The 27,185-nt window shown below is 42.4% G+C and overlaps 1 protein-coding gene across 1 annotated transcript in view; it reads left to right on the top strand.

The window, feature by feature from the left end:
- The first annotated feature begins 287 nt into the window (after positions 1 to 287).
- The window catches only part of LOC120433224, a 36,055-nt gene continuing 9,157 nt past the window's right edge, over positions 288 to 27,185 (top strand). The window contains exons 1-13 of the mRNA XM_039599125.1: positions 288 to 378; positions 2,047 to 2,271; positions 7,216 to 7,382; positions 8,562 to 8,599; positions 12,386 to 12,432; positions 12,585 to 12,718; positions 14,814 to 14,963; positions 16,727 to 16,785; positions 21,412 to 21,608; positions 22,529 to 22,584; positions 22,885 to 23,538; positions 24,446 to 25,135; positions 25,579 to 26,668. Coding sequence (XP_039455059.1) covers positions 288 to 378; positions 2,047 to 2,271; positions 7,216 to 7,382; positions 8,562 to 8,599; positions 12,386 to 12,432; positions 12,585 to 12,718; positions 14,814 to 14,963; positions 16,727 to 16,785; positions 21,412 to 21,608; positions 22,529 to 22,584; positions 22,885 to 23,538; positions 24,446 to 25,135; positions 25,579 to 26,668 — 3,598 coding nt within the window. The remainder of the gene's footprint in view (positions 379 to 2,046; positions 2,272 to 7,215; positions 7,383 to 8,561; positions 8,600 to 12,385; positions 12,433 to 12,584; positions 12,719 to 14,813; positions 14,964 to 16,726; positions 16,786 to 21,411; positions 21,609 to 22,528; positions 22,585 to 22,884; positions 23,539 to 24,445; positions 25,136 to 25,578; positions 26,669 to 27,185) is intronic.

Here is a 27,185-nt window from a genome sequence, read left to right as displayed (position 1 = left end):
ACTCTGTTTACCAGCTCGTAGCCATGAAGCTGTGCGTTTGCTTTCAGAGCACGTCTTTGGTGATGAATCCTGTAGAAGTGACAACCTTTTTTTTTTTTTAATTCATCTTATGATGTCACTGCTTTTCTTTCACTCCTTTCTCATTTTTCTGCAAACAGCTGCTGTCATGTGAGGAGATATTTATTAAAAATCATTTTTTGTTTTTCTCACTATATATAATATATATATATATATATATATAAAAATATCCCAGGTCGGGATGTTTTTCGCTGCTGATGTCCAACAGCATGAAATTCTTCTTCATCATGTTCTTCTTGGGAAACATGGTGGTTGCCATCTGTAAGACGTTTGTTGTTGTGCTATTTGAAGACGACTCTGGTAATAAATGTGATGTAGAATATTGGATATGATTCTTGTATATGAGTTTGCTGGTCCTGACTTCATACAGAAACATTAACCTACGTTACACTGGACATCTGTACATTAGGATGAGCCAGGGCTGCCCTCCGTCATCGAGTCTCTTCATCACTTTTATGTACAGAAGTTATGAGCACACCTGGAGAGCAGAACTTGTCAGGTTGGTTGGTCAGTTTGCAGCCGAGTGTGAAGCGACTGGCACCTCCAAGTGTCCACTCCAGGTTGGGAAGGCGTTTCTGCCTCAAGTGGAGGAGGTAAAGTATCTTGAGGTCTTTGCTTATGAGTGAGGGAATAAGGAGGGAGCAGACTGGTGATCTGCACTAATGTGGTGAAGAAAGCATCTATGTGTGTTTGGCACAACAAAGCATTCAGACCACGACTCTGTTTGCTATAACTGTCTGATTCTGGTTTAAACGATAGTGATAGAAATGAGCTTCCTGCAAATTTAATACAATCTTATTTCTATATCTCCAAAATATTAAGTGCCTTGAGGCACTTAATATTTTAAGCTAATGATCCTACAAAACACAGAGAAATCCCCAACAATCAAACAACCCCCCTTTTGAGCAAGCAAAGGAAAAAACTTCCTTTTAAGCGGAAGAAACCAACCATCACGTCACTCAGGGAGAGCCAGAGATTAAGAAGAACTAATGATTAAATGCAGAAGGGTGGATACACATGGTGACTGAAGAAGAAACACCCAGTGCATCATGGGAACCCCCCAGCAGCCTACACCTATTGCAACATAACTAAGGGAGGATTCAGGTTCACCTGATCCAGCCCTAACTATATGCTTTATTTTTCAAAGACACTGAAGGCTGTCTGGGCTCTCATCTGAGGTGTTTCAGCCATGTCCTACTGGGAGCAGACCCAGATTTTCCCTTTGGTAAAGTCTCTGTGCCCCCCTGTTCTGGACATATCAGACTTGGATAAGTAGTTTTTGTTTCTGAAATGACCAGAACTACTTTCTTTGTCTCTTAAAGAGTTTTTTTTGCATATTAAATGTCAGAAACTAGTCATCCAAAGGCTCAGACTATTCAGTTTCTAAAGGTTGGAGACAGAAAATATCAAATTTAATGTGGATCTGTCTAATTACTGAAATGCTTTTTGGTTTATGGACGTCTTTTCTACCTCTGACTCTTTGCAAAGTAAATCAGACCGGCGGTGGTGTCACTGTGGTCCTGACGCTGCTCCATCAGTCTGCGTTTGACTCGTCACGATGTGTGTTTGTCTCTGAAATATCTGGCATCTGTTTATTTACCACAGCAACGTAGCAGCAGCTGGTGTTTTATCTGCTCTTCACTGCGTTCGGCTCTGATTCCTCTCCTGCAGCTCCACGCTTCTTCTCCTGTTTGTTTTAAGCCTCTTGTAGTACCAGACGGATGGGGTTTAAATCAGGCAGCGTCGTTTGTGTCGCCAGTGGCAGAAAATGACTCTAAATCCGATTTCAACTGTTTTCAAATGTTGTTTAAATCTGGTGACATGAGCTGCGCTGCCCTTTGTAGTAAACACCACCCATCTGTTGCTCTAAACAAATGCCAGGGATTTGGATCTGACTGCGATCTGCTCTGCACTGACTGCGTTTTGACCCTGAAGTTATTTTTTACCTTCTCTCTTTGTCTGGTTTAGAGGGCGACAGAAGGATGGACTCTGCTGGAGTGAAGATGGAGGCCATTGGCCCGGCGGGACTGGCACAGCTGCTCAAGATGCCCACCCTCACCAAAAGCTCAGGTTTTGAACCAGAGCTACGGCGATCCAAGAGGTCAGTGTTTTTACACTCCGGAGTGAGAATCTGCCCCCAGGAGACCATCAGTGAGGTGATCGCCAGCCACCAGGCGTACTACCAGCTCAGAGGTACAATTTGTATTACTCTGGAGACAATAATACCCCCTAATCGCTGTTGTCAGCAGTATTCCTCTGATAAATTGCAGGTATACTACAATTGAATTCAAGTTTTATATATAGAGCACCAAATCACAACAACAGTCGCTTCAAGGTGCTTCACGTTGTAAGGTAAAGCCCCTGCAATAATAGAGGGCAACCCCAACAATCAGACGACTCCCGATGAGACAGTGGCAAGAAAAAAACCCTTTTAACAGGAAGAACCAGTCTCAGCAGGGCTTCTTATCTGACCTTTCCTAAATCATTTGATGGTTTTCTGCCTATAAATCTGCAAACAACTCTGAAATATTGGACAAATATTGATATCGTTTAAATTCCTACAAACACGCACTTTCGGGGCTTTTATTTTGAAGCTCCAGTGTAAAGAATGTGTCACTGGTCACCAGGATGTAAAAATCATGCATGAAACCACCAGACAAATATTGAGTTTGGTAAATCTGCTCCAAATTTAAGAGTTAAGTTAAGTTTAGAAAGATTTTTTTTCCCCAGTGGATTATAGGTTTGATGCACACGTGCAAAGTTACACGACACCGATATAAACGGTGAAAAATATTTTACTATCTACTTATTTTCTTTGCAGAAGTGAAAAAAATGTTTTCTGATGCTTTGGTAAGAATTGTGTATGTGGGTGGATGCAGGAGGCAGTAAACAGCTGAAACAGTCGTGAACCTCCACCCTGTTACAGACTGCACCCATACGCTTCTGTTCGTGACACGGCGTGCTTTGAGCGCCACGTCTCCTCTTTATTCTGGCTGTTTATGAGCCTCACTGACTGACATCAGAATGAATTTACATCAGTTTGTTCAGAAATGTTCAGAAATCATTTGATGAGGGAATAAATATCAAAGAACATCTGGACTGGATCGGATGACAGCGCTGAATGCACTCCTTGTTATTACCTCTTCCTTAAGATGCGGTCCTTACATTTAGCAGTACGATAGAGTGTTGGAACCACAGATGGTGTAAAAAAAAGAAATGGTGAGGTGTGGGGGTGTAGGGGGTAGTTAAAACTTAAAAAGTTCAAAGAATAGGCTGATGTTGGTGTTCCAGCATGGGGATTTCAGTTCAGTTTCAGAAAGGGAAGCAATGCTTTTCCTAAAAACGTGCACATTTGGAAAGGTAATCTCCAAATTTTTAGCTTTTCTTCAACTTTAACTCACACTGCCCTCACCACTGTGCTGCTTTTTGTTGTGAGAAAATTTAATTTGTGGCTCCACAATTTTTTTTAAATGTGGAGGACAAAGCAATTAAACATGATGCTGTGAATATAATTTCACTGGTTTTAAGTGTTTGCATGCTTTCAAGTATTAAATTTAATCAGAGTGAACTTCAAGAGGAGCTTTAAAAGCCTTAAATTTAGCAGATTTTACCTGCAGACGTCCGCACACAGAAAAGACAAAGCTGAAGTGCAGAAGTGTCGGTTTCTTCACACAGTTTCCAGCAGGGAGTTTCACTGTGGAGGAGGGGGGGAGTGGAGGAAAGCACAGGTACATGATCCCACACTCGAGCCAGCTGACCCGTCACAGCGCCACTGAGGAGCGATGAAGTGAGTCACAGATGTGAGTCACTCCCCTCCTCCGCACAGAAAAGTGCCGAGCTGTGCTGCTTGTTCAGCACAGGAACAGAAGCACGGGGATCGTACCTGTAAAACCAAACGGCCTCCGCACAAATCTTCTGAGCAACATATGCAGGACAGTGTGAGGAGTCCCGTGTCTGCAGGTGGTCCAAAAGGTGACAGCCCCCCACCCCCAGTGACGTTTTATAATCACTTTTTCTTTACCTTTATACAAAACACCATGATCTTAAGGAAAGGTGTGAAGGAGAGCTGAGGCCAGGAAGATCAGACTGCTGGACTAGAAACTCCTCATCCCAGATACTTCTTTCACACGTGTGGTTTTTGCATGCAGGCTGTATAAATGTGGACATCCAGGTGAAAAACATTGCAGACTGAGTCTCATATCTTCTCTTGCTGCTAAAGGAAACTCGTGGATTTAATGAGGCTTTCTGATGATGATAAAATCTGTCAGTGCAGGATGCCCAGAAAGAGGACAAAACCAAATCAACCTCCACTTCACTCCATTTTCACAAAGCTCATTATCGTCATTCACAGAGGTCAGCTCTGAAGCTTCTAAGAAGAAGCTTTATAACAAGCACATCTTAATACAGCAGCAGTTCAGCTGTAGATTTAAAAGCCTGTTGTTGAAGCTTTAAAGCACGTCAGCAGGTTACGGCGTGAGTGGAAAACCTCACCGTCCTTCAGTCTGGTTGTGCACAAGTCGTGGGACGCCATCTCCTTTTGATAGTAATGCCATGAAAACAGAGTTCAGCATTACCCCTAATCTTCAGCAGCAAGCGCCCATGTGCGTAAAAACATGGGGTTATATATATAAAAGTTATAGTTGGTCAGTCGCGGCATCCACCTCGAGCATTTCGCTGCCGTCATTTTTAAACTCCTCCTTCCTCCGCCGCTCCCGGCTGTGGCTTCAGATCGATGGCGTCCTCCTCCATCTTCGTTTTCCTTCTGAGCTCCCGCTGCACTTCACATTGATCCACATCAGCCTTCACCTCCCTCCCCACACCGTCAGCGTCTAGACCCCTGCGGGGGGCATAGCTGTGCACCACGCGCCCCGAGCACCCCCTAAAAATAATTAAATGGCATCTAAAGGCCAAAGAGTCCTCACATAATTCAGCTTTTTCTTCGTTGTGCTCATAGCTGGTCTAATAAATCTCTTTCTTTTTAAGCCTCGATCTCATCTGAGTCGCCCCTGACAGAGCAGCTCTGAGATGACGGATGAAAACTGTTTGTGACATCAGTTTTAAATGCAGCTCACTTCGGGCTGTATGCGTGTTTAGCCGGATACTACCAAAGAAAAACGGGCCAGAGTAGCTTTGGATAAAACGTGAATTTCATAAACAAGACGCGTGAATCTCTTCAGATACGTTTTTCCCTCAGTTAAAATTCACTCTTTTATGACTATTTATTGTTATTACCGGCACCCAGGAGCTCGTACTTGCAAGAAGCCAAATTAAAGGTGTTTTAATGTTTACCCATGTATGCGCAGCGTCTGCAGCCTGCAGAGCTGCGTGCTGTGTTCATGTTCCTTTATCCTGTGCTGTAAATGTCAGGAAGATCCCGTCTGCGGGATGAAACTCACTCTGACGGCTTAATTCTGTTTTCACACGTTCACGCTTCATCTCTGCTGATTTGCGTGTCATGCACATAATCTTTTCATCTTTCTCATCTTATCTCTGCTCGCGCTCCTGTTTGATCTTTTATCCTCGTCTAACATGGACTTTATTGTCCGATTGATTCAGAGCAGATTGGCTCAAAGTCTCGTGTGTGTTCTGTAAATTTGGAAATACCGAAGGCTTCAGTGTGTTGTTTAAAAAGTGAAAATCATACAGCTTTGCTCACAGATCCCACCGATGGACCTTCTTTAGTTATTCCCAGTGAAACCAGACAGAAGCCGACGTTTCCACAGATGGTGGTGGTTCATTCAGACAAAGCAAGAAATACTGGTCTGATTACTGCAGTAATAATAAGTATTGCATCTTTGCTACCTAAATAAAACCACGATCACGTCTGTGGTGCAGCATTCTCATGTGAACGTTTTCTTGGGGGTCAGTCGATGAAATCATTGATCGTGAATTTCTTTCATCCTGTCTTCCTCCACTCACCTCTAAGCATTGACAGCAGACGGCTTTCTCTGTTTTCTCAGTATTATTGTGGGGCCTTACCATACAAAGCTACTTGAGGCAACTCTTAAAGAACTGAATTGAATTGAATGACCCTGGGTGTGACTGTTCTGTGTGTGACAGTGTTTCCTGTCTGATCTTTTTGTTAAGTTAATTCACGTGTCACTTCCTGTTTTATTTTGGTAGTTTGTCTTGTGTTTAGCCTTATTTCTTTGATTTTTCCCTCCTGTGTCTTGTTACCCTGCTGTTTCTGCTTTACTTACCCTCGTGTATAAACAGCACCGTCTTCCCCTCAGTCTTTGTCTCAGTGTCTGTTAACCTCCCATATGTGTGTCCAGCTTTGGGGTTCTTTTTTTTACTTTTCTGATGCACTTAGTAAAGAGCCCATAAAAGAAAGGCTCACCTTGGTTTAGTTTGCCTTTCTCCACGTGTCTGCAATTCATTACATTTTGTCTGTTTTGGAAGACATAAACTGCACGCCTGTTAGACTTCAGCAGAAGAAGATGGATGGACGACTAAACCAATCTTACTGTGCCATCAATTTTTGTTTTTTAATCCTCCTCAGTTAATTCATCCATCACAGACACTGCTGCAGAGTTAAAAACGTCCTCTGGAGGTTGGAGAGCTGAAACTGTCCGATTCATTTAAAATTACCTTGCAACAAAACTGTATTTGCATATAGATAAACATGTACATGTTTATCCATGTAAACATGCATAAATGGATAAAATGTTGTTTATATTAAAAAGAATGAGGCTACTGTGAGGATATTGTGGATATTGTGTGGCGGCCTAATCACGACCATGTGACCAAATTAGTTATTAATCAAATATCACTATATTAAAAACACACACACATCTTCTTTATTTCAGTGATGTGGCACAACATCAACATCCACCTGTGCAGTTTTTCTGTCATCAGACGAGGTCGAAGGTTTAAACCTAATCTAAGGTTTAGGATAATTTTGATGTTTGCTGGTTAACTTTTGGAGTCAATCTGGATTTAAATAAATCTTCATCTCTGTGAGATGTGACAACACTGGACACTTGGAATAATTTTGTACACGTTTAAAAGTGCACATCAGATTAGAAAACGATGTTGTGATGTTATAAAGAAACATCTGGATCCAGCAGCAAGGTGTTCAATGCTGAACATGGTGTGTGTGTGCGCGTGTGTGCGTGCGTGCGTGCGCGTGGTCAGTTTGTCAGGAGGCGGTGTGGGAGGCGTTCAGGATCTTCTTCGACAGGATTCCGGGGACGGCCGAGTACCAGCGATGGGTTCACACGTGTCAGCACGAGTCGCTCTGCATCTCTGACCTCGCCAAAAACTTCAGCGGCTCGGAGGAGCACATGAGCATGATTCAGCGGGTACGAACGAGATTCTTCACATCTGCCTGCAAACCATGTTTCATGTTTATCTCAACTAACCTGTCATTGTTTTCATCGTTATGTTGAAGGCGTGAGTTACATCTTGGATGCTTTTAAATAAATGAAGCGGAGTGAGCTTCGCTGTCAGTCAGAGGCACACAGTGAACTGGAGTAAATATATAGTGCTCCTCGTCATCTCTATTTAATCGAGAACCTGATGTTAATCCAATCACAGTGACACTGAATGGAGACAGTTTTTACTTTATACTATTTACAGTTTTCTGAAGGTCCTTCACTTTCTTTGGTTTCTTTTTTTTTGTACCTGAGCCTCAACTCAACCAGTTTTTTTGCTTATTTTAGTTTATTTGTATTGTTTTTCATGTGCAGGAAAGCCTGCCGATGCCATAGACACTTCAGCTACAGACACTTCCAGTATATTTTAATGTTTTGCTGTCAGTGTTGTTTGTTTGCGTCCTTACAGACATTTCTGCTGTTTTTTCCTAAAGTCTACTTTTTTTTATTCATGTCCATTTAATGTTTTGATCACAATGAGCTAATTAGTTTTCTTAATTTATGATATTTTTTGCTTTTTTTTTACAACAAATAAGCTGATTTTGGAGGTTCTTGTGACTCTCCCAGCATGAATCAGTCCCTCTAAATCCTTCAGGCGCCTCACTGCAGGAGGGTGGTTGGAGTTTGTTGGCCGGCAGCCGCGTTGTAAATCCATCAGCAAACATGCAAACATTCGTCACCGCAGCATCTGTCCTGTCTGTAAAGTCTCAACATTAACGGCACGAATATTAAAAACTGCGGAGATTTATATTGAATCAGTCCAGTTAACCTGCAGAGGAGAAAAGAGCTGCTTTAATATCATTTAGCTGCTCAAAACTGCTGGGAATATGAGCGAGCTGGACATTTAAAATGTTCATTAACATTCAGAGTCGTTTTAAAAAAATGATACTGTGGAGATTTAATAATTTTAATGGCCAGAAGGTTTGTAAAACTTCAGGGACAGCTGCAGCCAAATGAAGGTTTAAACCACATGAGGCACTTTTTAAATGAAGCCTGGTGTAAAAGTAAATCAAATAATCAGTTAAAGTAAAACCAAACAGCTGCACACGAGCTGAAATAATGTGTGGTGAAAGTAAACGATTGTTCTGGTTTCTGATTGGTTTACAGAGGATGGACCGGCTGAGAGACAGGAGGCCTTCATCACGGTAAGAGCTGACAGATGATTCATGTTCATTAAGCTCTCACTGTGCTTCTCTGACTGCATGCACACTGATAATGTGAATATGATGCAAACAAGGCCATTAAACAGTGTGTGTGAGGGTGTGAACCCGCAGGAGTCCAGAAATGTCATTTAAACAAATGATTTGAGTGTCAGAGCGAAAATCAGCTTTACATTAAAAACTTTACGGTGTGTTTGGTGATTTCTTTAAAAAAAAAAACAGCCTGGACTTTTTTTTTAGTACAAAACTGTGAGACTGTAGTTTGGAACCAGCTTCAAATAAAAACTGACCCAATTGTCTAAAGCAGAGGTATCAAACATAAGGCCCGAGGACCAGAATAATGCAGTCCCATTAAACAGTATTGAAAAAAGTGATAGAAGGTGTAAATTTTGGACTTTTAGCTGTAGCTCAGAAGTTTTACAGCTTTATTTACTGACAGAGACTTCCCACATGGTCATTCATGCTACAACAAAGTTACTGGGTAAAAAATTTAAATAAAACACTGTTCCTGTTTTTCACTGTCTACTATAGAAATTTCATTTTGTCTTTATGCAGTATATCCTGTGTATCCACTGAAAACTATACATTGTACACATGGATACACGTTTGTGTAGTTTTACACGTTTACAGTCTAAAGATCTGATGTTCTAATCTGGTTAAAAGGATTGTGGTTCTGATTGAACCCTCACTCCCTGAGGCGTGTTTCAGAGGTTTTATGCAGACCAACACGATTTTAGTGTCTGTCCACGTGCTGAACTTTGCATAGCTGTTAGAAATATTCATTAGTTAAACTTAACAATGAGCACTGAACCCCTGAGCATGGTTCTGCTAGAAGTTTCTTCCTGTTAAAAGGGAGGTTTTCCTTCCCACTGTTGCCAAAGTGCTGGCTCATAAGGGGTCATATAGTTGTTGGGTTTTTCTCTGTATGTACTATTGCAGGGTCTACATTAGACTATAAAGCACCTTGAGGCAACTGTTGTTGTGATTTGGTGCTGTATAAATAAAATTGAATTGAACTGAATGAAGAAGCAGATTTTCAGCACCGTCATTGCCCGCAAAATTAATCAATTCCAGGCAGTTATTGGCCATTTACAGAATGGGAAGTTTGCAGGTGCCAGAAACCGAGTAAAATGAACCACTTATAGGTTTTTTATATTTAAAATTTACAGACATGTTTCCAAGACTGACGTCAATGACAGCTTGGGCAAAAACAACATTAGATGAGCTTCTGGTGGTCGTTATGTTCTTTTCTGTTGTTGTCTACACATTTCTGCCACTTTAATCTAAAGATTCCTTGAAAATATGTATTCATGCATCAGAAACATCTTACCATACATAACGTGTGCAGAAGGGAGAGGAGCATGAAAAATAAATAACTTCCTTTAACAAATAGCAGATTTGAGGGGTAATTAAACACATGCAATCACAAGGTTCCTCATGTGATCTTTACTAAGGACTGAAGTGCTACAATAAAGGATTTTCTAATGTATGTTTTCATTTGTAAATTTTAAGTGTTTATTGATTTGCAGCAAAGCATCACTTTCATAGGTTCAGCTGAGCAGTCTATCAGTGAGTCATGTTTCAGGGAGAAACGTCACATCGGTGCAGATGTTGCTTTAATGTCACGAACACGGTGGAGAGAGTGCCGTTTGGAGCTGACAGGTGTGTTTTTGTGCGTTTGTAATCATTCGTGGATGACACAGCACCGTCATTATTTCTGATCTTTGTGTCTCTTCCATAAAGGAATAAATACAAAGTAATGTGTGTGCATGCGAGTTGTTAGGAGAGTGAAGTTTATTACTTTAATTCATCATTTTCACTCATTGATCTGAGCGTCGGTGTTTCAGCTCGTTCTGCTGCTCTCTTCATGAAAGATGGATGAAGCTATGATGAGTCGAGTGTGGCTCTTATTAGAAGTACAAGGCAGGTTATGCAAGATTCATTCAACGTGATTAAAAAACATGCAGACCTTTTCTTTTCTTTTTTTTACTTGAAGGGTTTTAATATTTCATCTGCACTAAATGTTCTCTGTAAAACATTTTGAGACTTTGGAAGAAGCCATTCTTCCCTCTTAAAAGCAAAATCCTTTGTGTTTGTGGTGGCATTTGGATGGGACAGGCTTAAGCCCAAAAACACTCTGCTTTATATGGGATTAGTATTACCTTTAACACACACCATGTTTTATTAAGTAACTCAGATGCATATCAGCATGTAACCCTCATCATGAAGCAAAACCGATTTTGTTCAAACGTCGGCCGTTTTCTACCGGTGCTCACACCAAACATAGAGCAAAGTTTTGAGCTGCGTTACTCGACCAAAAACAGGACAGACACAACAGCAGCTGCTTCAAAGTGCTTTATAGTGTGAGGTAAAGAAAGAAACCCCACCAAACAACAAGCATTTGGCAAAAGTGGCAATAGTGGCAAGGAAAAACTCCCTTTTAACAGGAAGAAACTTCTGGCAGAACCAAACAGAGGTCTAAAAATGTGATGGATATAAAAAAAAGTCTTTAATTTCAGATCAGTGCATCTGTAGAACATAGTTTTAGAAGTCTTACAGTTGTGCTCATTACTAATACTAGAACAGCTTTGCATGATTCACAGTTCAACATATAAACCTTTATATCACGCTGAGCCTTGCTGCTGTCCCCTCAGTTAATCCTGTGTGAAACAAGCTGTTTTAGCTCCTCCTACTTTAAGCCATCTTCATTCTGACAGAAGGTCTGAACAGAAGGTGGGTGGAGCTTCTGTTTCAGATTACCATATTAGGGATATCCTCTCTCTGTGATGTCATTAAGAACCACGAGTAGAAAAAACTGCCTGAAGCTGAGTGTATGTTCTGACTCGTACATACACCAACCTGGAGCAGGAGAGATGTGACAGGAAATCAATCAATCAATCAATCAATCAATCAATCAATCAATCAATCAATCAATCAATCAACCAATCAATCAATCAATCAATCAATCAATCAATCAATCAATCAATCAATCAATCAATCAATCAAATCTTTATCTCAAACATGTAAGTAATAAATGTTAATACACATAAAAGACAAACATGAAATCACTCAAAGTGACCATATTAGGGGGAGAAAGCAAACGCTTATCAAATCCTACACTTATCTAGATCATCCTCTGTTTTCATTATACAATCTAAAATATACCTATGTGCCACGAATAAATATGTCTGTGTAATATGTATTCCTGTAGCTATTTTCATTGTTTGTAAATGTTTGAAAAGATGACTCAAAGATGTGCGTTGGTAGTTTTCAAATTCTTCAATAACTCCAAATCAGGGATGTCAAAGAAATTTAATTTCACATTTAATCCCTGAGATATTCTAGTATAAGAAAAAGAAGTGCAATGTTCAACACGTCTCATTTTTTTCTACACGATAAAGAAATTCTGCTGAAGTGAATGAAAGAAAGCACTCTCAAACTGTAAAAATCAACGTGTGAAATTACAGAAAAATAGCATCAATGTGAAAACAGGAACTTCTATAGCACATACAGTGAATAAAAAGGAACCTTTTAAAATGTACTTTCTAATTACTTGTAGCATGAATGGGCATGTGGGAGGTCTTTGTCAGTAATGATAAAGCTGTAAAACGTAATCATTTACAAATTGCTTCACATTTTTCAGTGCTGTTAAGTGGGGCAGGACTGGAGTCTCTGCTGGGCTGACTCCAGGCCCCGGGCCTTACGTTTGACACCCCTGCTCACTTTCAGAATGTGAAATTTTTGTGTCATGCTGTGTTCGTCTTTGTGCAGGGGAGCGACGACTCCGGCACCGACGCAGAAGCTCCCGGAGATCACAGGTAGGACATCTTCAGCTGAATGCATATCATCTGTTTATACACTGATAGTTTTTTACTGTTTTCATTGTATATTGTCGTATACACAAATATATTATACAAGTAGATTGTAGTTGGTTTATTCTGAGATTAACGTTGCTCTTGTCTCTCTTCAGGTCCTGAGGCTCAGACCAACGCCCCGTCAGCGCCCCCAGTGCTCGTCACCGGCACCGCCGTCCTCTTCAGTTCTACGAGTGTCTCTTCAAGCCCCGCCCCTGACACGACCCGCCCTGCCAAGGAGCTCGAAGAGGTACAGAGGAGCACTTACATTTACATTTGAGGTATCAATCTGGCGCTCTTATCTGCCGCAGGAAGCTGAAGGAGGAAGGAGCTCAAGTGTCTGACAGGCTGAAAATGTCACGCTGGAGTACTCGTGAAATTATACATCAGTTAATTTGAGTGAAAGGCATCACTTCTGTCCCTCTGTCCTATTTTTTTAACCTGTAATCACCTGTAAGTAACCCATTAAGAGCTGCTTACTAGCTGCTCCGTACTTGAGAGCTCAAAGGTTTATCCTTCAACCAGTCCTGTGAAAAAACTAATTTTCTCTGATGATGGAGTAGAACCACTTTTACCAGCAATAAGCTGAAGTAATCATTTTCTGTGTGATTTATCAGCCTCTCACGTCACTGTGCAGGGATTCCAGCCCACTCTTCTTCACAGTGTTGCATAAGTTCATTGAGGTTTGCAGTATTTGTCTGTGCACAGCTCTCTGAGCACAGCATGTCAGTCAGGCTGAGGTCTGGACCATCGCAGCACCTCGATTCTTTTCTCTCTCAGCCGTTCTGAGATCTGCTGTTGCTTGGGATCATTGTCCCGCTGCAAATATCAAGCAAGGAGTTTCTTTTTTAACGCTACATTAATAAATATGACAAGCACAAAGATCAGCAGTGACCTTCAGCAGGTATTGGAGAGGCTTGCTCAGAGTAACACTGCAGTGGATAAGATCTGCACACCCAGATTATATCGCCTCTGACCTGGGAATGCCTCGGGGTCCACCAGGAAAAGCAGGAGGAAGTAGCTCAGGATTCCCTTTGTGGGAAAAGAATTTATTGTCTCGGACAAACAAGGGAGCACATGGCCTAAAATAAACATGACATCAGATCCACACACAGCCCAGCTTTGCAGCCCTGTTGATCAGATTTTGAGTTTGTGATCTGAGCTCAACAGACAGGTTACCAAATGTGTAGTAATACCAAAACAGATAATAGATTCAATAGGTCCCTTATAAAATAATAACAGCGCGCTCAGACCCATCTACACATAGATCAGATGCTCTGCTTCACTCCACAGCATCTCTACCAGAATACAAACAAAAGCATCACGGTTACGTTAGAGCTACAGGTCTCATTATTTTCTGTGAGATAGCGGTTATTTGGAACAGGAGTTTATTTTAGGGATGAAGCTTGAGTCAGCTGAGAGCCGAAACAACAGACTCCAAGCTGGAGTCACAACATCAGACACAGTTTTTAGGAGAAAGTCCCATCACATCCACGGGCACAAACTTCATTCACACTTCACTTTACACCTCAGCCAGTTTTCAGCCAGTGAAGTTTTTTGCACTTATTTTTAGTCACATCATTTTCTTTTCAGCTCATTTCAGTGAAACAGTTGCTAATAAAAGAAAAAGCCAGCTTTGCAAAAACCTGAAAAATGTGCACGTTTGCAGGTGTGTTTCTTAGAGAAGGATCACATGACCTTCAGTCTGCAGACGGCGGGTTTACCTGCTGCACAGGTGGAGCTGCTAAGCGCCTCACGCCTCCCCCTCAGATAATTACTGCTTTCTCACGCCGCTGACTGATCTGCGGTTACGGTGAGAGGAGGAGGAGAAAAAGCCCGGGCTGACATTTGACATCAAACTCCTTTAAAGCCGCCCAGGGAACATGGCGTCATTTCGCTGCTGCTGACCGTTCTCTGAAATGACCTCAGCAGTGAGGTCGTTGCTCTTTCACGGCCTACGTTGAACATACAGGGACGAGCCTATTTCATGTTTGCAGCCATTTTTTTTCTCGTACTTTCATTATGGGATATCTTTGCTTTAGTTTCAGACAGAAACAAAGACATACGCTATTTCCTGTTACGCTTGGATGTATGAAAACTTCCTTTTGACCCTTATGATTGTCAAAATATGAATCATAAAAAGAGCTTTCAGCCTGAAGTTCCCGCTCTAGCTTTTCTTTTTTCTCGTCTGCACTTGTGGTTCTATTCACACAAGCATATTTGTTATTTTCTTCGATACCAGTCAGTTTCATGTATTTGGAAATGCAAATTAAAATGTTAAAGAGAGACGCACGTAAGCCGTCCCTTTTTAGCGCCTCTCGTTTGTCTCGTTTGCTGTCCTGAAGGACTCAGAGCTTCCAAACGTCGTCCCAGAGAGTCTGGTGGAGCAGATCGTGGAGTTCAGTATCGACCTGGTGGATCCGGGTTACAGAGAGCTGCTGGATGACCCGGATTCCCCTCAGTACATCGACCTGGCACAACACCTGCAGGACCAGGTGAGACCTCCTGATTCCTTTTTTTCCAACCTCTGCTGATGAGAATAAAAAAACCTACCTCTCTAAATAGAGAGAAGTGGGAAAATAAACCTCAACTCCCTAAACTGCAAAAGACAAAGTGATTATGACCCAGCATTTTGAGGTTGTAGTTTTTTTGTGAATTCTTTGTGTTTGGAATGTGTTAGTTTTTCTTAGCATTTGCTGTATGTTTAGCTTCATTTGTCTGGTCCAGTTTTCTCATCAACCCTTCTTGTTTACATGTGTCCTCCCTGTGCTCTGTACCATGTCTCCCCTGTCTGTCATGTGTATCCATGTATGTTTCTCTCAGCCAGTCATGTCTCACTCCCTCTCTCTGTCTCTCATCTCAAGCTCCCGGTTTACGTCTCGTTCCCCTCGTCACCCTCGTCACCCTCGTGTATATTTATATAGTCTGTTGTTATTCATTCTTTGTCAGATCATTTGTCATGTTCATGCCATGTTTCCAAGGTTTCGTGCTTCCAGGTATTTACGTATTCTCCCCAGGTTTCCGTGTTCAGGTGTTTTTTATGTTTACTTTCTAGTTTTCTCAGTTTAGGCTTTTGTTTAGGGTCAAATTGATTTTGCCTAGCCGTTTGGTGTGTACTTCTTATCAGCCACAATAAACGGCTCACTTTCTGTTAAAAGTTTCATTTCGCGTGTCTGCATTTGGGTCCTCCACCATGTGGAAAGTTCACTTTTTCTGCAGTTTTCCTCAGAAAATTATCAGAAAACATCAAACATCCAGGGTACCAGCGCTCTTTTCAGTTCCTCTGTGTTAAACTGGTGCAGTTTATTTGAACTATGATACATCCCATGACAGTGATGCACAGAGCTGGTTACTGGATATTATTCACAAGTGTTTTAAATGTGTTTTTCCACACTGACACTTTCATGTGGATATCTGCCAAACACTCAGAAACGCTGGAAAAATAATGACAACTCACCAGTGAAGGGAACATGTGGGCTGAAGTTCCTGTAAAAAATCAGCTGATTCTGAGGGGGTCAGATGGGAGGCACTGATTGGTTCTTCATGTAATGACCTTACTTTTCCTGGGTCTCACTTTTTGGACCGGCTGGAACGGAACAATTAAATAAATTAAATAACTGATTGGTTAATTCTGCATTGCTGCATCAGCCTCAATCTGCACTTTTAATCAAAGAACTAAATCTTTATTTCTCAGTTTCTGAACCAGCTCGCTTGTGACAGTCTGATCTCCTGCCCTTCCTCCTCCTCCTCCTCCTCCTCTATCAGCGTCCGTCGGCCCGTCTGTGCCGATGCTGCTGGTCCAGGCTGATAGTAAAGAAGCTTACGCCACAGGGCAGCGAGGTCAGGGTTCGTAGAAAGGGAGAAGATTACCCCCAACCCGCTCTCCCTACGAGTGTTTTCCTTTTTTCCAGCTCCTTGCTGCGAGTCATGTCAAGTCCCATGCTGAGAAATCGAGTCCTTCAAAGTTATTTTCTCTTTTTCGGACGCTAGAGAAAGGCAGCTGGGTCCTTTAAAGTCACGCCAGGTGCAGCGGGATGCTGCCTGATGGAGCTCTTAAAGACGATTATGTCATAAGTGTCCAGGTGCTTAACTCGCCCAAAGATAGACATCAATGGGGGTTTCCCATTCATGCGGTGTTTCTGCGTGCTCACACACTGGCAGCTTATTCGCCAGCTCTTGTTTGGTGGCCCAGAACTGATTACGTTGGAGCGGGAAGGGGTGACGACGGTATAAAGAAGTTTGTTTCTTTCCTTTACAGATGCAGCATGTCTTTGACAAACTTCCTGGATTTAGATCCATCCATGTGCTGGGTATCAGGTGAGTTCGAACCGTGAAGCATACATCTGACTAATCAAATCTCTCCAGTGTGGCGGCGGTGGCAATGAGGTGTTCCAGCGAGGCTCGATAATTTCATCACATCTAAAACGAGCAGATCAGTCGGCGTGGGCGGCCAGTGAATAGATAAGAGGCCGGTTGTGAGCCGGATTGTTTCAGACACCGCTGCAGGCGAATGTTTCGTGCCACTACTAACAAGACTGAATGGAAAGATTATTTATCTCTGCTGGATGCATTTCCTGTTTATAAGCAGTGACAGCGGGCCAGCATCGAAACCTGACGGGGAAGAAAATATTATTATTGCTTTTCCTCAAAAACAAACTCATTTTTAACCGTTTAGAAAAAAAAAACTTGGTTTTTCCCCACAGAAGAAATCTGAGGGTGAAATCAGTCAAACAGGAATGAATTTAGCGTCCAGCTGCAAACATTCAACCGTTCGTCACAGAGTGCTTTGTTTTACATGGTTCTCTAATCTAAGCGTGTCGAATTCAGTTTCACCGAGCGCACCAAGGCTCAATCGCAAATATATGCCTGATATGGTCTTTTCACGTCCACATAAAGCCCCTGACCAAGGCGCCAAATACGATTATGAGCTTTTCTAACATTTAGCAAAGCAAAATTATTCAAGACCCCTCCCGTACAGCCACCTCGCAGCAGCACGGGGCTTTTATTCTAACCACAATACGACCTGATGTAAGAGTAATCGGTTAATGCTGTTCCTTCACACACAGATGTCTGCGCATCCTGCCTGTTTTAGCTTCCTTAAAAACCAAAGAGTGAAATTATCTCAGATAACGTAGTTCACCTGGATGAACCCATCATCAAACTGGCTGCACATAAAAGCAACACTTGCTCATTTTCTGACTCAGATGATCAGACAGGACACGCCTGAAACACGCGGCACTTTGCTCTGTTTGTGACTTTGTTATTGCGGGCCAGCGTTCCCACGCCTGTGCAGACGTCTGTGGTTATAAATCTTATATCCACCTTTCATCCTCACGTGCACCTCTAGACCAGCTTCACCACCGCGTACCTCAGCTTCAACCCCAAAACTCTGAGAATGTCACCGTAGACACCACTGGTAATCCTGCACGTTTCACTGCTGCTCGGTGAGTCTGCAAGTGTTTGCAGACAGGTCGGCATCTTTGTGACAACCTGCTCGCAACCAAAGCAACTATGAGGATTTTAGTGCTTCACTGTACTGTTTGAGGTCAATTGCACCAACTGTTCACCAACCAGGGGACACCGTTGTGTCTCTAAGCATGTGTGACTGTGAAGAGGAATTCTTGAAGACTGTCTCATTAAACGCTTTCACATGCAGCGAATGTTCCCACTTTTCCAACTTCGATGTAAAACGCTGCTACAGAAATCACTGCAGGAGTCAGAGCCACTCGGTCCTGATGCAGCAGGTTATTTAAGCTGTTCATTGTTAAAGTCTGTATTTTATTCTGAGCATGTTTTTTTGCCAGCTTTAACATTGATTGTTGTTCTTTTGTCTACAGTGTTTCCCCCAGAGAAACAGGGTTTTTCAGACTCGAACATAATGCGCATCATTTCATGCCGAATTTAAAGTGACACTCGAATGGCTCGTTTCTTGTGGCTCTTGTCATCCCGGTGGTGTCTTTCTCTCTGTTACACTTTCATTTCCAGCTCTAATGCCTTCTTTTCTTCTCCCCAATGCAAGCGAGACCCAGGACGCTGACGGGTAAATGGCACAGAGAGGATGAAACATCCCCTGTAGTATCCGCCTCCTGTTGTGTGTTTGTGTTCAGGTTCCTGCCAATGTGCGGCTCAGCTTTTATTTGTGTCCGAGTCAGACTCACAGAGGGGGGATTATTTCCCCCCAAACTGTTCACACAGCTCAGTGCAAAGATCTGCACGGGGACCAAATAACTGTTCAGACAGGCGGACGGCTTCCTGTGAATCACAATCGCGTTACAGGTGAACACAAGGAGCGCAGATGCTTTTTCATGAAGTTTGTCACAGTGTCGGAGAAGACAGGTGAGCAGGGAAACAGGAAGACCTGTGGATACTGTAATTGTCAGGCTGCTCCCCCGATTAATTTGCCTTCCCCTGTGGCGTCTGGGGCTGTCACGGCCAATAACACGGAGGTGAGGCCTCAGCGGGAGCTTGTCCTCTAATCTCGGGAAGGATTCGCAGCTCCTCCTTCGTCTGTCTGCCAGACTGCAACAAAGCAAAAAGTGACTTTTCTCAGTGTTTGAATTATGACAATGAGCAAGAATATTTTCACATGTCTGTACCCTTTTTCTTACTTCTTAATAAGCAGCAAGAGCTGGACTCATGTCAGTAAAAATAAAATCAAACACCAACACGTAACGAAGACTTGACAAAACTACGACTTACTGACCGCTTTCGCTCGAGATTATAACCTCTAATTTTCTACAAAACAAAGGAGTGAAAAGAGTATTCAGTCTCTTATTTAAGGAAAAATCATAAAAATATGTTTAGTACCTAAAATAAAAGTACAGATTATGTAGAATCATACATGTGATTGAGCTTTAGAGCGATATGTCACCATGCATGAGTACATTTGTTTATAAATCTGTAGTAAACAAATAAATGGAGTACAAATTAGAGTGTTTACATCCACAATACAGTGGAGTAGAGAAAGAGAGTAGAAATACTCGAACAAAGTATTAGTAAAGTTTATTTTAGTGAAGTACTCAAATGGACCATGTGACTGGCGTTGGTAGGGGGAAGCATGCAGGTCAGTCATTGTTTGTGGGGACCCTGGACTCTGAGTCTGTGTCACTAGGTTGTTTGAATATAAGAAGTTTATTATTGTAATTATTGGATTCAACAAGACAAATAAGGTGGAAGATGTGTTAGGCCAGAGATCACTACGCCTTTCTTTTATATACAGTCTGTGGAGGAGACAACGAACAGAGATATAAGGGGAGTAGGTGTAAAACCAACCTGGAGATTTACCTCCATGAACTGAAATGCAGGTGTTGTGTTCTTATAGTCTTCGTCAAACGTGGCGTCTGGTTTAACTGAATCGGACAGGCAGTGTGCTGTAAAAGCAAAACTGACCTTAACAAGCCATTTGACCAATAGCTGTGAGGTCAGCATCATTTCAGAAAAAAGAGGTTAAAAATTGAGCAAAGAACCAGGAAAAAAGTCCTCTGGCATCTTTGAAATGACATGAAAAAACAAAAGGGAACAAATGAAGGTGTTTTGCTCGTCCTCGCAAGCAGAAGCTGCATTTCATTTAACGTGCAAGCTGCAGCCACGTGCCTACACCAATTTCAGAGCAAAAGAAGAAGAAAGAAAATGCTCGACTCAGATGGAGTAGATGGCAGGTGATGACATGACTGGTAACAGGTGCAGTGTTTTCAGCAGCAGGATGTGAGCGTAGGCACGACCTGCCAGTCTTTAAAATTACTTCCAGGAGGCAAGGAGACACAGCAGCAGCTGTGGAAGCCATCAGGAAAAAAGCAGGACACCGTCGTCCAGAATCAGATCCTCGCCAAATGCGGAGCTGTCTGAGGAATAAAGGGGCGTGGGACAGGCTCCGGATGGAGAACCGGCTCGCGGCCTAATGAAGAAATGCTTTCACTTCGTCAGTTCACTCAAAACAAAGAAATTCACATCATCGGTATTCTAATCAGTCCCATCTAACAAATCAGCTTATTCTCTGCTGATGATGAAAGCTATGCAGAATATTGATGCAGGTCTTCTTCTCTTCTCTTTTTTGAAGTGTAGCTTCAGATATTCATGCCTGGCATTTTAAAAGTAGTGTTTCTCAGTGCAACCTTTTAACTCTATCAAACTCTGTCATTTTTCAACCTGAAGGTTTACTGTGACCCGAATTATTCTAAACCTGAGTAGTTTTTATTGCCTAAATCCAATATGAGAGTGAAAAGATAAACAGACCAGGCATTTAAAACTTAGTGCAATTAAGATTTTTGCCACCTGTGCATCCTCTTAACGCAGCATTTGGAAGCCTTATAGTTGTAATTAAGTGCAGCATCTGTGCAAATACAGAGCTGATGGAGCTGCCCAGCTACTCAAAAATACTTCCAATTTGCTAAGAAACTTGATCAGCTGAGATTCAACCTCAGGCTGGATTCTCCCGACAACACCTACAGAAAGAAAGGACAAATTTACTCTGTCCGTTTTAAAATTAATCAAAAAAATCTAGATTAATCCTGCTTGGCCTCCCATTGGCTGTTGCAGACACACTCCAGCAACTGTGTGCAGGTGATTTACGTCAGGTGAAACTTTAGGTGTGAGCAGCTTTAAAGACAGCGGATATTTCTGCCAAAGGACACTTGGTACCAGAGATCACGATGAAATCTGCAGCATTATGTTAAAACATGATATCACAGGACTGAAGAAACAAAAGCTGAGAAGCACAAAATCCCCATAACAGTCGACCTGTATCTGCAGAGTTCAGACACTTATTGATCAGCTCGGTTAGTGAGAAGATTCAGAGGCAGTATCTCCTGACACTAACACAGCTCACCCTGTAGAGTTTCTGCCCCACCTACCCAAGAAACTGAATGTCATCCCTCGTCTGCTCCCCATATTCATGTCTGTTTTGCCATCTTTAAAAAATAAAAAGGATAATATTTCCTCTTTCAGGCCTGGAGGAATCTCGGTGCACTACTCTCTGGTCTTTGAGGTCAGTTCGCCTCAAATCACCTCTGAGATTTCAGAGAATGCGACTGACAGGCCCAAGTCTTCCTCAGCCAACTCTGCACTCAGGGAAATGGTGACCAAGGCTCTGCGTGAGGAGGCGTCCCTTCCAGTCGACCTGGATTCAATTAACTTTGAACCAGGTAATATCTCTCCACAGAGGTCACTCATTTATATGGTCACCACACAAGTCGAGTGTAAAGATTCATGAACAGCTCTGCTTGCATTTTTTTGACAGCATGGGCAACATCCAGCTGCTGTGACACAGCTGTCTCAGATCGTCCTCTGTGGTCCAAGCCCTTCAAAAGCTAAAAAACTTCTTCAGGACCTAAAGTTGTTTCACCCAAATGATTATTTAGAACCTGTGAACACCGGCGTTGTTCAGTCTTCAATGAGAACGATGTTAGAACATTATTTCAATACAGAAGGATTCAGTCTGTAACTAAAAAATACCTTTCATGAAGACTTCTCCAGTGAATTCTGAGAAAACAGTCGAAAACTTCTAAGCCCATCTGACACTTTCTTTTAAATAAGCCTCGTTTATTTGAATTAAAAATGAGGAACTGAATTAAAGTAGCTTCACTTTAATTCAGTTTTATTGTACTGGCCAATCGTAAACATAGAAAAGCTTACATAATCAGGCTCCCAGGAGCTCTGTGACGTTGTGGTTCCACTGAGAGTTTTGGGCTCAGTGACACCTGGAGCATCCAGTGGAAACATTAACGCGCTTTTACGTAACTCCTAATTTGGACAATCAGCTATTTCTATCTAGTTAAAGTGAAACAGCATTTAAGGCGGGATCGTTCATGAGTAATGTAAGTAATCAGCATCTCGACTAGTGATGCATTATTGTCCAACAGTTTGCCTTTTTTGTGCTTTGACTGCATAGATTCATGGATTTAATGTCAAGTCTTGATATGGCGTCAGAAGCAATAAGAACAATAATCTTAACTAATATTAATACTCTATATACTGACAATGTCTTTTAAATACCTTGGTGTATAATTCCACTACAAAATGTTGAAAAGTATGAGTAATTGAGTGGTTTTGTCTGATTTCATAGAAAAGATCCTCCTACCAGCATTGAGAGCCACTGCTTCAGTTGGAGTAATGAATCAGGTAAGACCATTTTAATGGTTAATGAAACTGTAGTTGGCTTATTTTAAAGAGAGACCACCCCAGATGAAACCCCATAGAGCCTGCAGTGCTCTCTATCCATCACGTTCTATTAAATTGAAGACAATTGATCCCCAGAACTGTGCAGGTCACACTAGAACAGTCTTTGTTTGTGCTGTCTTGTACAGCTTTCAGTGTGATTGGTAACATATTTAAATAAAATCCTTAAGACTTAAATATTGTAAATTAAAGTCTTCTAATAGTTGGGGTTTTTTTTCATTTTTGCCAACATGTCCTCCACAGTCCAGCGAGCCTGATTCACACAACGAGTTGGAAATTTCCACTGTGGAGCCAGAGGTTGACAAACCCTGGCCGGCAGTTTCCCTCACCCCCATGGAGAAGGAAAATGCCCTGGTGATCCTGCTTGACCCGACAGCAGACCCAGATGGTGAAGTGACAGCGGTGACCGGTGGGGTGGCAGAGGGCAGCGATCATCTCCCGAGCTTGGAGGACGTTACTGATGAGTCGATTTATGTGAGTGAACCCGGGCCATCAAAGAAAGAGGGGAAGGGAGAAGAATTGCTGATCATTACACATGAGATTGAAACCATTCATCATGATGAAACCGGTGAACTTGTGCGAGACTACATTCCCACCCCTCCTGCACTTCTTGAGCTGGAGACAGATGCTCCCTACGTCAGTTTGTCTCCTAACCTGATACCAGAGGGAGACCTGAGTCCTGTTGGTGAAGACAGAGAAGGTCCTAGATTGGACACTGTTCAGATTACCCCCACCGCTAATATTAAATTCACTACAATTCCTGCTGCAAAAGAGGCGCCTGATGTTAGACTCTTCATCACAACACTCTACGCCATCACAGCCCAGCCACCCACAAAGCCAACAGTGATACTTCATGAAGACGAAGAAGAAAATGCTCTTCCAGAGGACAAAGAGGAGGTACATTTGGGTGTCTCTAAAACCCACGATGCTGGTGATATTTCAGAAACAAAGGATGTTTCAGAGTTGGAAAATAAAGAGGGCCTGCTCGAACCAGAAAGAGGGTTGGCAGTTGAACCTGATGAAGAATCGCTCACGGTTTTGCAGCCAACTGTTGAAGTTTCAGAAACAGTCAAAGAAGTATCGGAAGTTTCAGGGACAGTCAAAGAATCAGCTGAAGTTTCAGAGACAGTCAAAGAAGTATCTGAAGTTTCAAAGACAGTCAAAGAAGTATCTGAAGTTTCAGAGACAGTCAAAGAATCAGCTGAAGTTTCAGAGACAGTCAAAGAAGTATCTGAAGTTTCAGAGACAGTCAAAGAATCAGCTGAAGTTTCAGAGACAGTCAAAGAAGTATCTGAAGTTTCAGAGACAGTCAAAGAATCAGCTGAAGTTTCAGAGACAGTCAAAGAAGTATCTGAAGTTTCAGAGACAGTCGAAGAATCAGCTGAAGTTTCAGGGACAGTCGAAGAATCAGCTGATGTGTTTAAACTAAAAGAAGTAGTAGCTGAAATTTCCAAGGTAGATGAACTTCAAGAACCTGAAAAAGAAGGAGCAACTGTTTCAGACCCTGATGAAAAAGTAGCTGAAGTATCAGTTGAAAAAGAAGTACATGGGGTTTCTGAACTAGAAAAAGAAGTGCCTGAAGTTTTAGAGCCAGACCAGGAAGTATCTGAAGTTTCAGAACCAGTCAAAGAAGTAGCTGAGGTTTTCAAACCAGACAGAGAAGTGCCTGAAGTTTCAAAGCTAGAAAAAGAAGTATATGAGGTTTTTGACATGGATAATGAAGTGCCTGAAGTTTCCGAGCCAGTAAAAGAGGTAGCTGTAGCCTCAGAGCCAGGTCATAAAGTAGCTGAGGCCTCAAAACCAGATCAAGAAGTATCTGGGCCTTTGGAGCCAGATCAAGAAATACCTGCGCCTTCGGAGCCAGGTCAAGAATTATCTGCGCCTTCGGAGCCAGGTCAAGAAATACCTGCGCCTTCAGAGCCAGGTCAAGAAGTATCTGCGCCTTCGGAGCCAGGTCAAGAAGTATCTGGGCCTTTGGAGCCAGATCAAGAAGTACCTGCGCCTTCTGAGCCAGGTCAAGAAGTATCTGCGCCTTCAGAGCCAGGTCAAGAAATACCTGCGCCTTCAGAGCCAGGTCAAGAAGTACCTGTGCCTTCTGAGCCGGGTCAAGAAATACCTGCACCTTCAGAGCCAGGTCAAGAAGTACCTGCCCCTTCGGAGCCAGGTCAAAAAGTACCTGCGCCTTCTGAGCCAGGTCAAGAAGTACCTGCGCATTCAGAACCAGGTCAAGAAATACCTGCGCCTTCAGAGCCAGGTCAAAAAGTACCAGGGCCTTCGGAGCCAGGTCAAGAAGTACCTGCCCCTTTGGAGCCAGGTCAAAAAGTACCAGGGCCTTCGGAGCCAGGTCAAGAAGTACCTGCGCATTCAGAGCCAGGTCAAGAAATACCTGCGCCTTCAGAGCCAGGTCAAGAAGTACCTGCCCCTTCGGAGCCAGGTCAAAAAGTACCTGCGCCTTCGGAGCCAGGTCAAGAAGTACCTGCGCCTTCGGAGCCAGGTCAAGAAGTACCTGAAGTTTCTGAAGTAGACAATGAAGTGCCTGAAGTTTCAGAGCCAGTCAAAGAGGTAGCTGAAACCTCAGAGCCAGGTCACAAAGTAGCTGAAAATGCAAAACCAGACACAAAAGTGCCTGAAGGCTCAGAGCCAGGTCAAAAAGTACCTGTAGACTCAGAGCCAGGGGAAGAGTTTGTAGTAGAATCTCAAGAAGGTACCGTTTCAGAGCCAGATGAAGTAATTACAGAAGTAATTACTACTCTAGGTATTGAAGAGAAGGACCTTGAAGTTTCAGAGCCCAAGGCAGAAGCAGAAGATAGCACCGTCAAAGATCTGACAGAAGAAGCACTGCATGAACAAACCAGTGTTTTACAACCAGAAGAGAAAAAAGCAAAAATTACAGAAGAGGTTAAAAAAATAGATGAAAATTTAATTCCAACTTTGCAGCCTGAGCCCAGTGTGGGGGATGTTAAAGGACCAGAGGAAGAGTCACAACTCACAGGTGTAGAAGATGTTTCAGAACCAAAAGGAGAGGTGGTTGATGCCGCAGGATCAGAAAAACTAGTGCCAGAGGCCTCTGAACCTGAAGCAAAAGTAATTGAGGAAGAGCTAGCTGATGTGAAACCAGCAGAAGAAGAGGTTCCAGCACGAGATGATAAAGATGTCGAAAGAAAGGAGGAAGAGGTTTTGCGGGTAGAACAAGTTAAACCTCCAGCAGAAACAACTGCAGAACCAGAAACTGCACCGACAAGGGAAAGCCAAGTACCCAAAGTAACAGAAATGGCACCTGTGGAAGTTTGGACTGCAGAATCAGAAAAGGAGCAAGAAGAAGTACCAGAACTGACTGAGTCGGTGGTAGAGATGAAAAAGGTACCAAACGAACCAGGACCTGGGAAAGATTTAGAAGTACTGGATGTAACTGAGGTCCCATTACCACAATCTGAAGAAGTCGTGGAACAAGTGAAGGTTGCTGAAAGCCCAAAACCAAAAGAAGCTTCTCAACTTGTCAAAGGCACAGCTGACAGTTTACCACCAGAGGAAAAGCTACCAGAAGCCTCAGAGCCAGAATCTAAAGAAGAGGTAATAGAGGAAGTCCAACAATCAGAAGGGGAGCATCTTCATGGCCTAGAATCGGATCCAGGTGAGGGGATAGTAGAGATGTTAGAACCAGAACCTAAAAAAGATGCTACTGAGCCACCAGCTGAATCAATTAAAATCCTGCACCCCTTGGATGGTGTGGACAACCTTCCTTTTGGAGAGGATGCTGTTCAGGTCATTGAAGATAAAAACCTCCTGCATCCTGTCAGACCTGATTATCATCACCCAGCAGAGGAGCATAATTTACCCGTCATACCAGTCCAGCCTTCCAGCGAAGATGTAGTCAAACCTGACCATGACTATCCCATCATTGATCATTTTTACAATGAGGAGGATGTAGAGAGTGTAGACGCTCAGGTGGAGCATGAAACCGATTCCGCCACAATGACAGAAACGACAAAAGGCGATTCACACTTGGAGACAATCTCTGATATCACAGGTGAGCAGGTGTGAAGAGCAGTGTTGGGGTTATTATTACACATAATTTTTTACTTTCTTTAAAAGTAATGCAGTATATTACATAAGTACTTGCCAGAGAAAGCAGTTTGCTTCCCTACACTACACTACTTGTTACATTACTTTAGTGTTCCTTTTGTAAATCCTGTAAAGAGTATAAAATATGGTAGAATTACAGTAATTATAAGTGAGATGAAATTACCAACAGATAATTACATGTTTTCTGATGGATTGATGATCTAATTTTAGAGCCGTGTGCAAACCAAAATGTGATCTCCCTACATTTCAGTGCAGACTGTGCAATGTGTCTGTGCTGCATGAAAAGTTGTGGGTTATTTTTTGATTATTAAAGAGGCCATCAGATGAATCTTTTCTGTAAGATTTTATCTTAGTGCAGAAGTGAGGATTCTGCATTAGCTGTATGAATTTATTATGTATTCTTCACTGTGCAGGCACATTTTAGTAATTTGTAGAAATCCTTTGTGAGCACTCATGACTTA

The sequence above is a fragment of the Oreochromis aureus genome, linkage group 15 (assembly GCF_013358895.1).
Source record: "Oreochromis aureus strain Israel breed Guangdong linkage group 15, ZZ_aureus, whole genome shotgun sequence".
In the NCBI taxonomy this organism is placed as follows: domain Eukaryota; kingdom Metazoa; phylum Chordata; class Actinopteri; order Cichliformes; family Cichlidae; genus Oreochromis; species Oreochromis aureus.
Note: the sequence above shows the minus strand (reverse complement) of the source record. Positions and strands in the feature narration are given on the sequence as shown.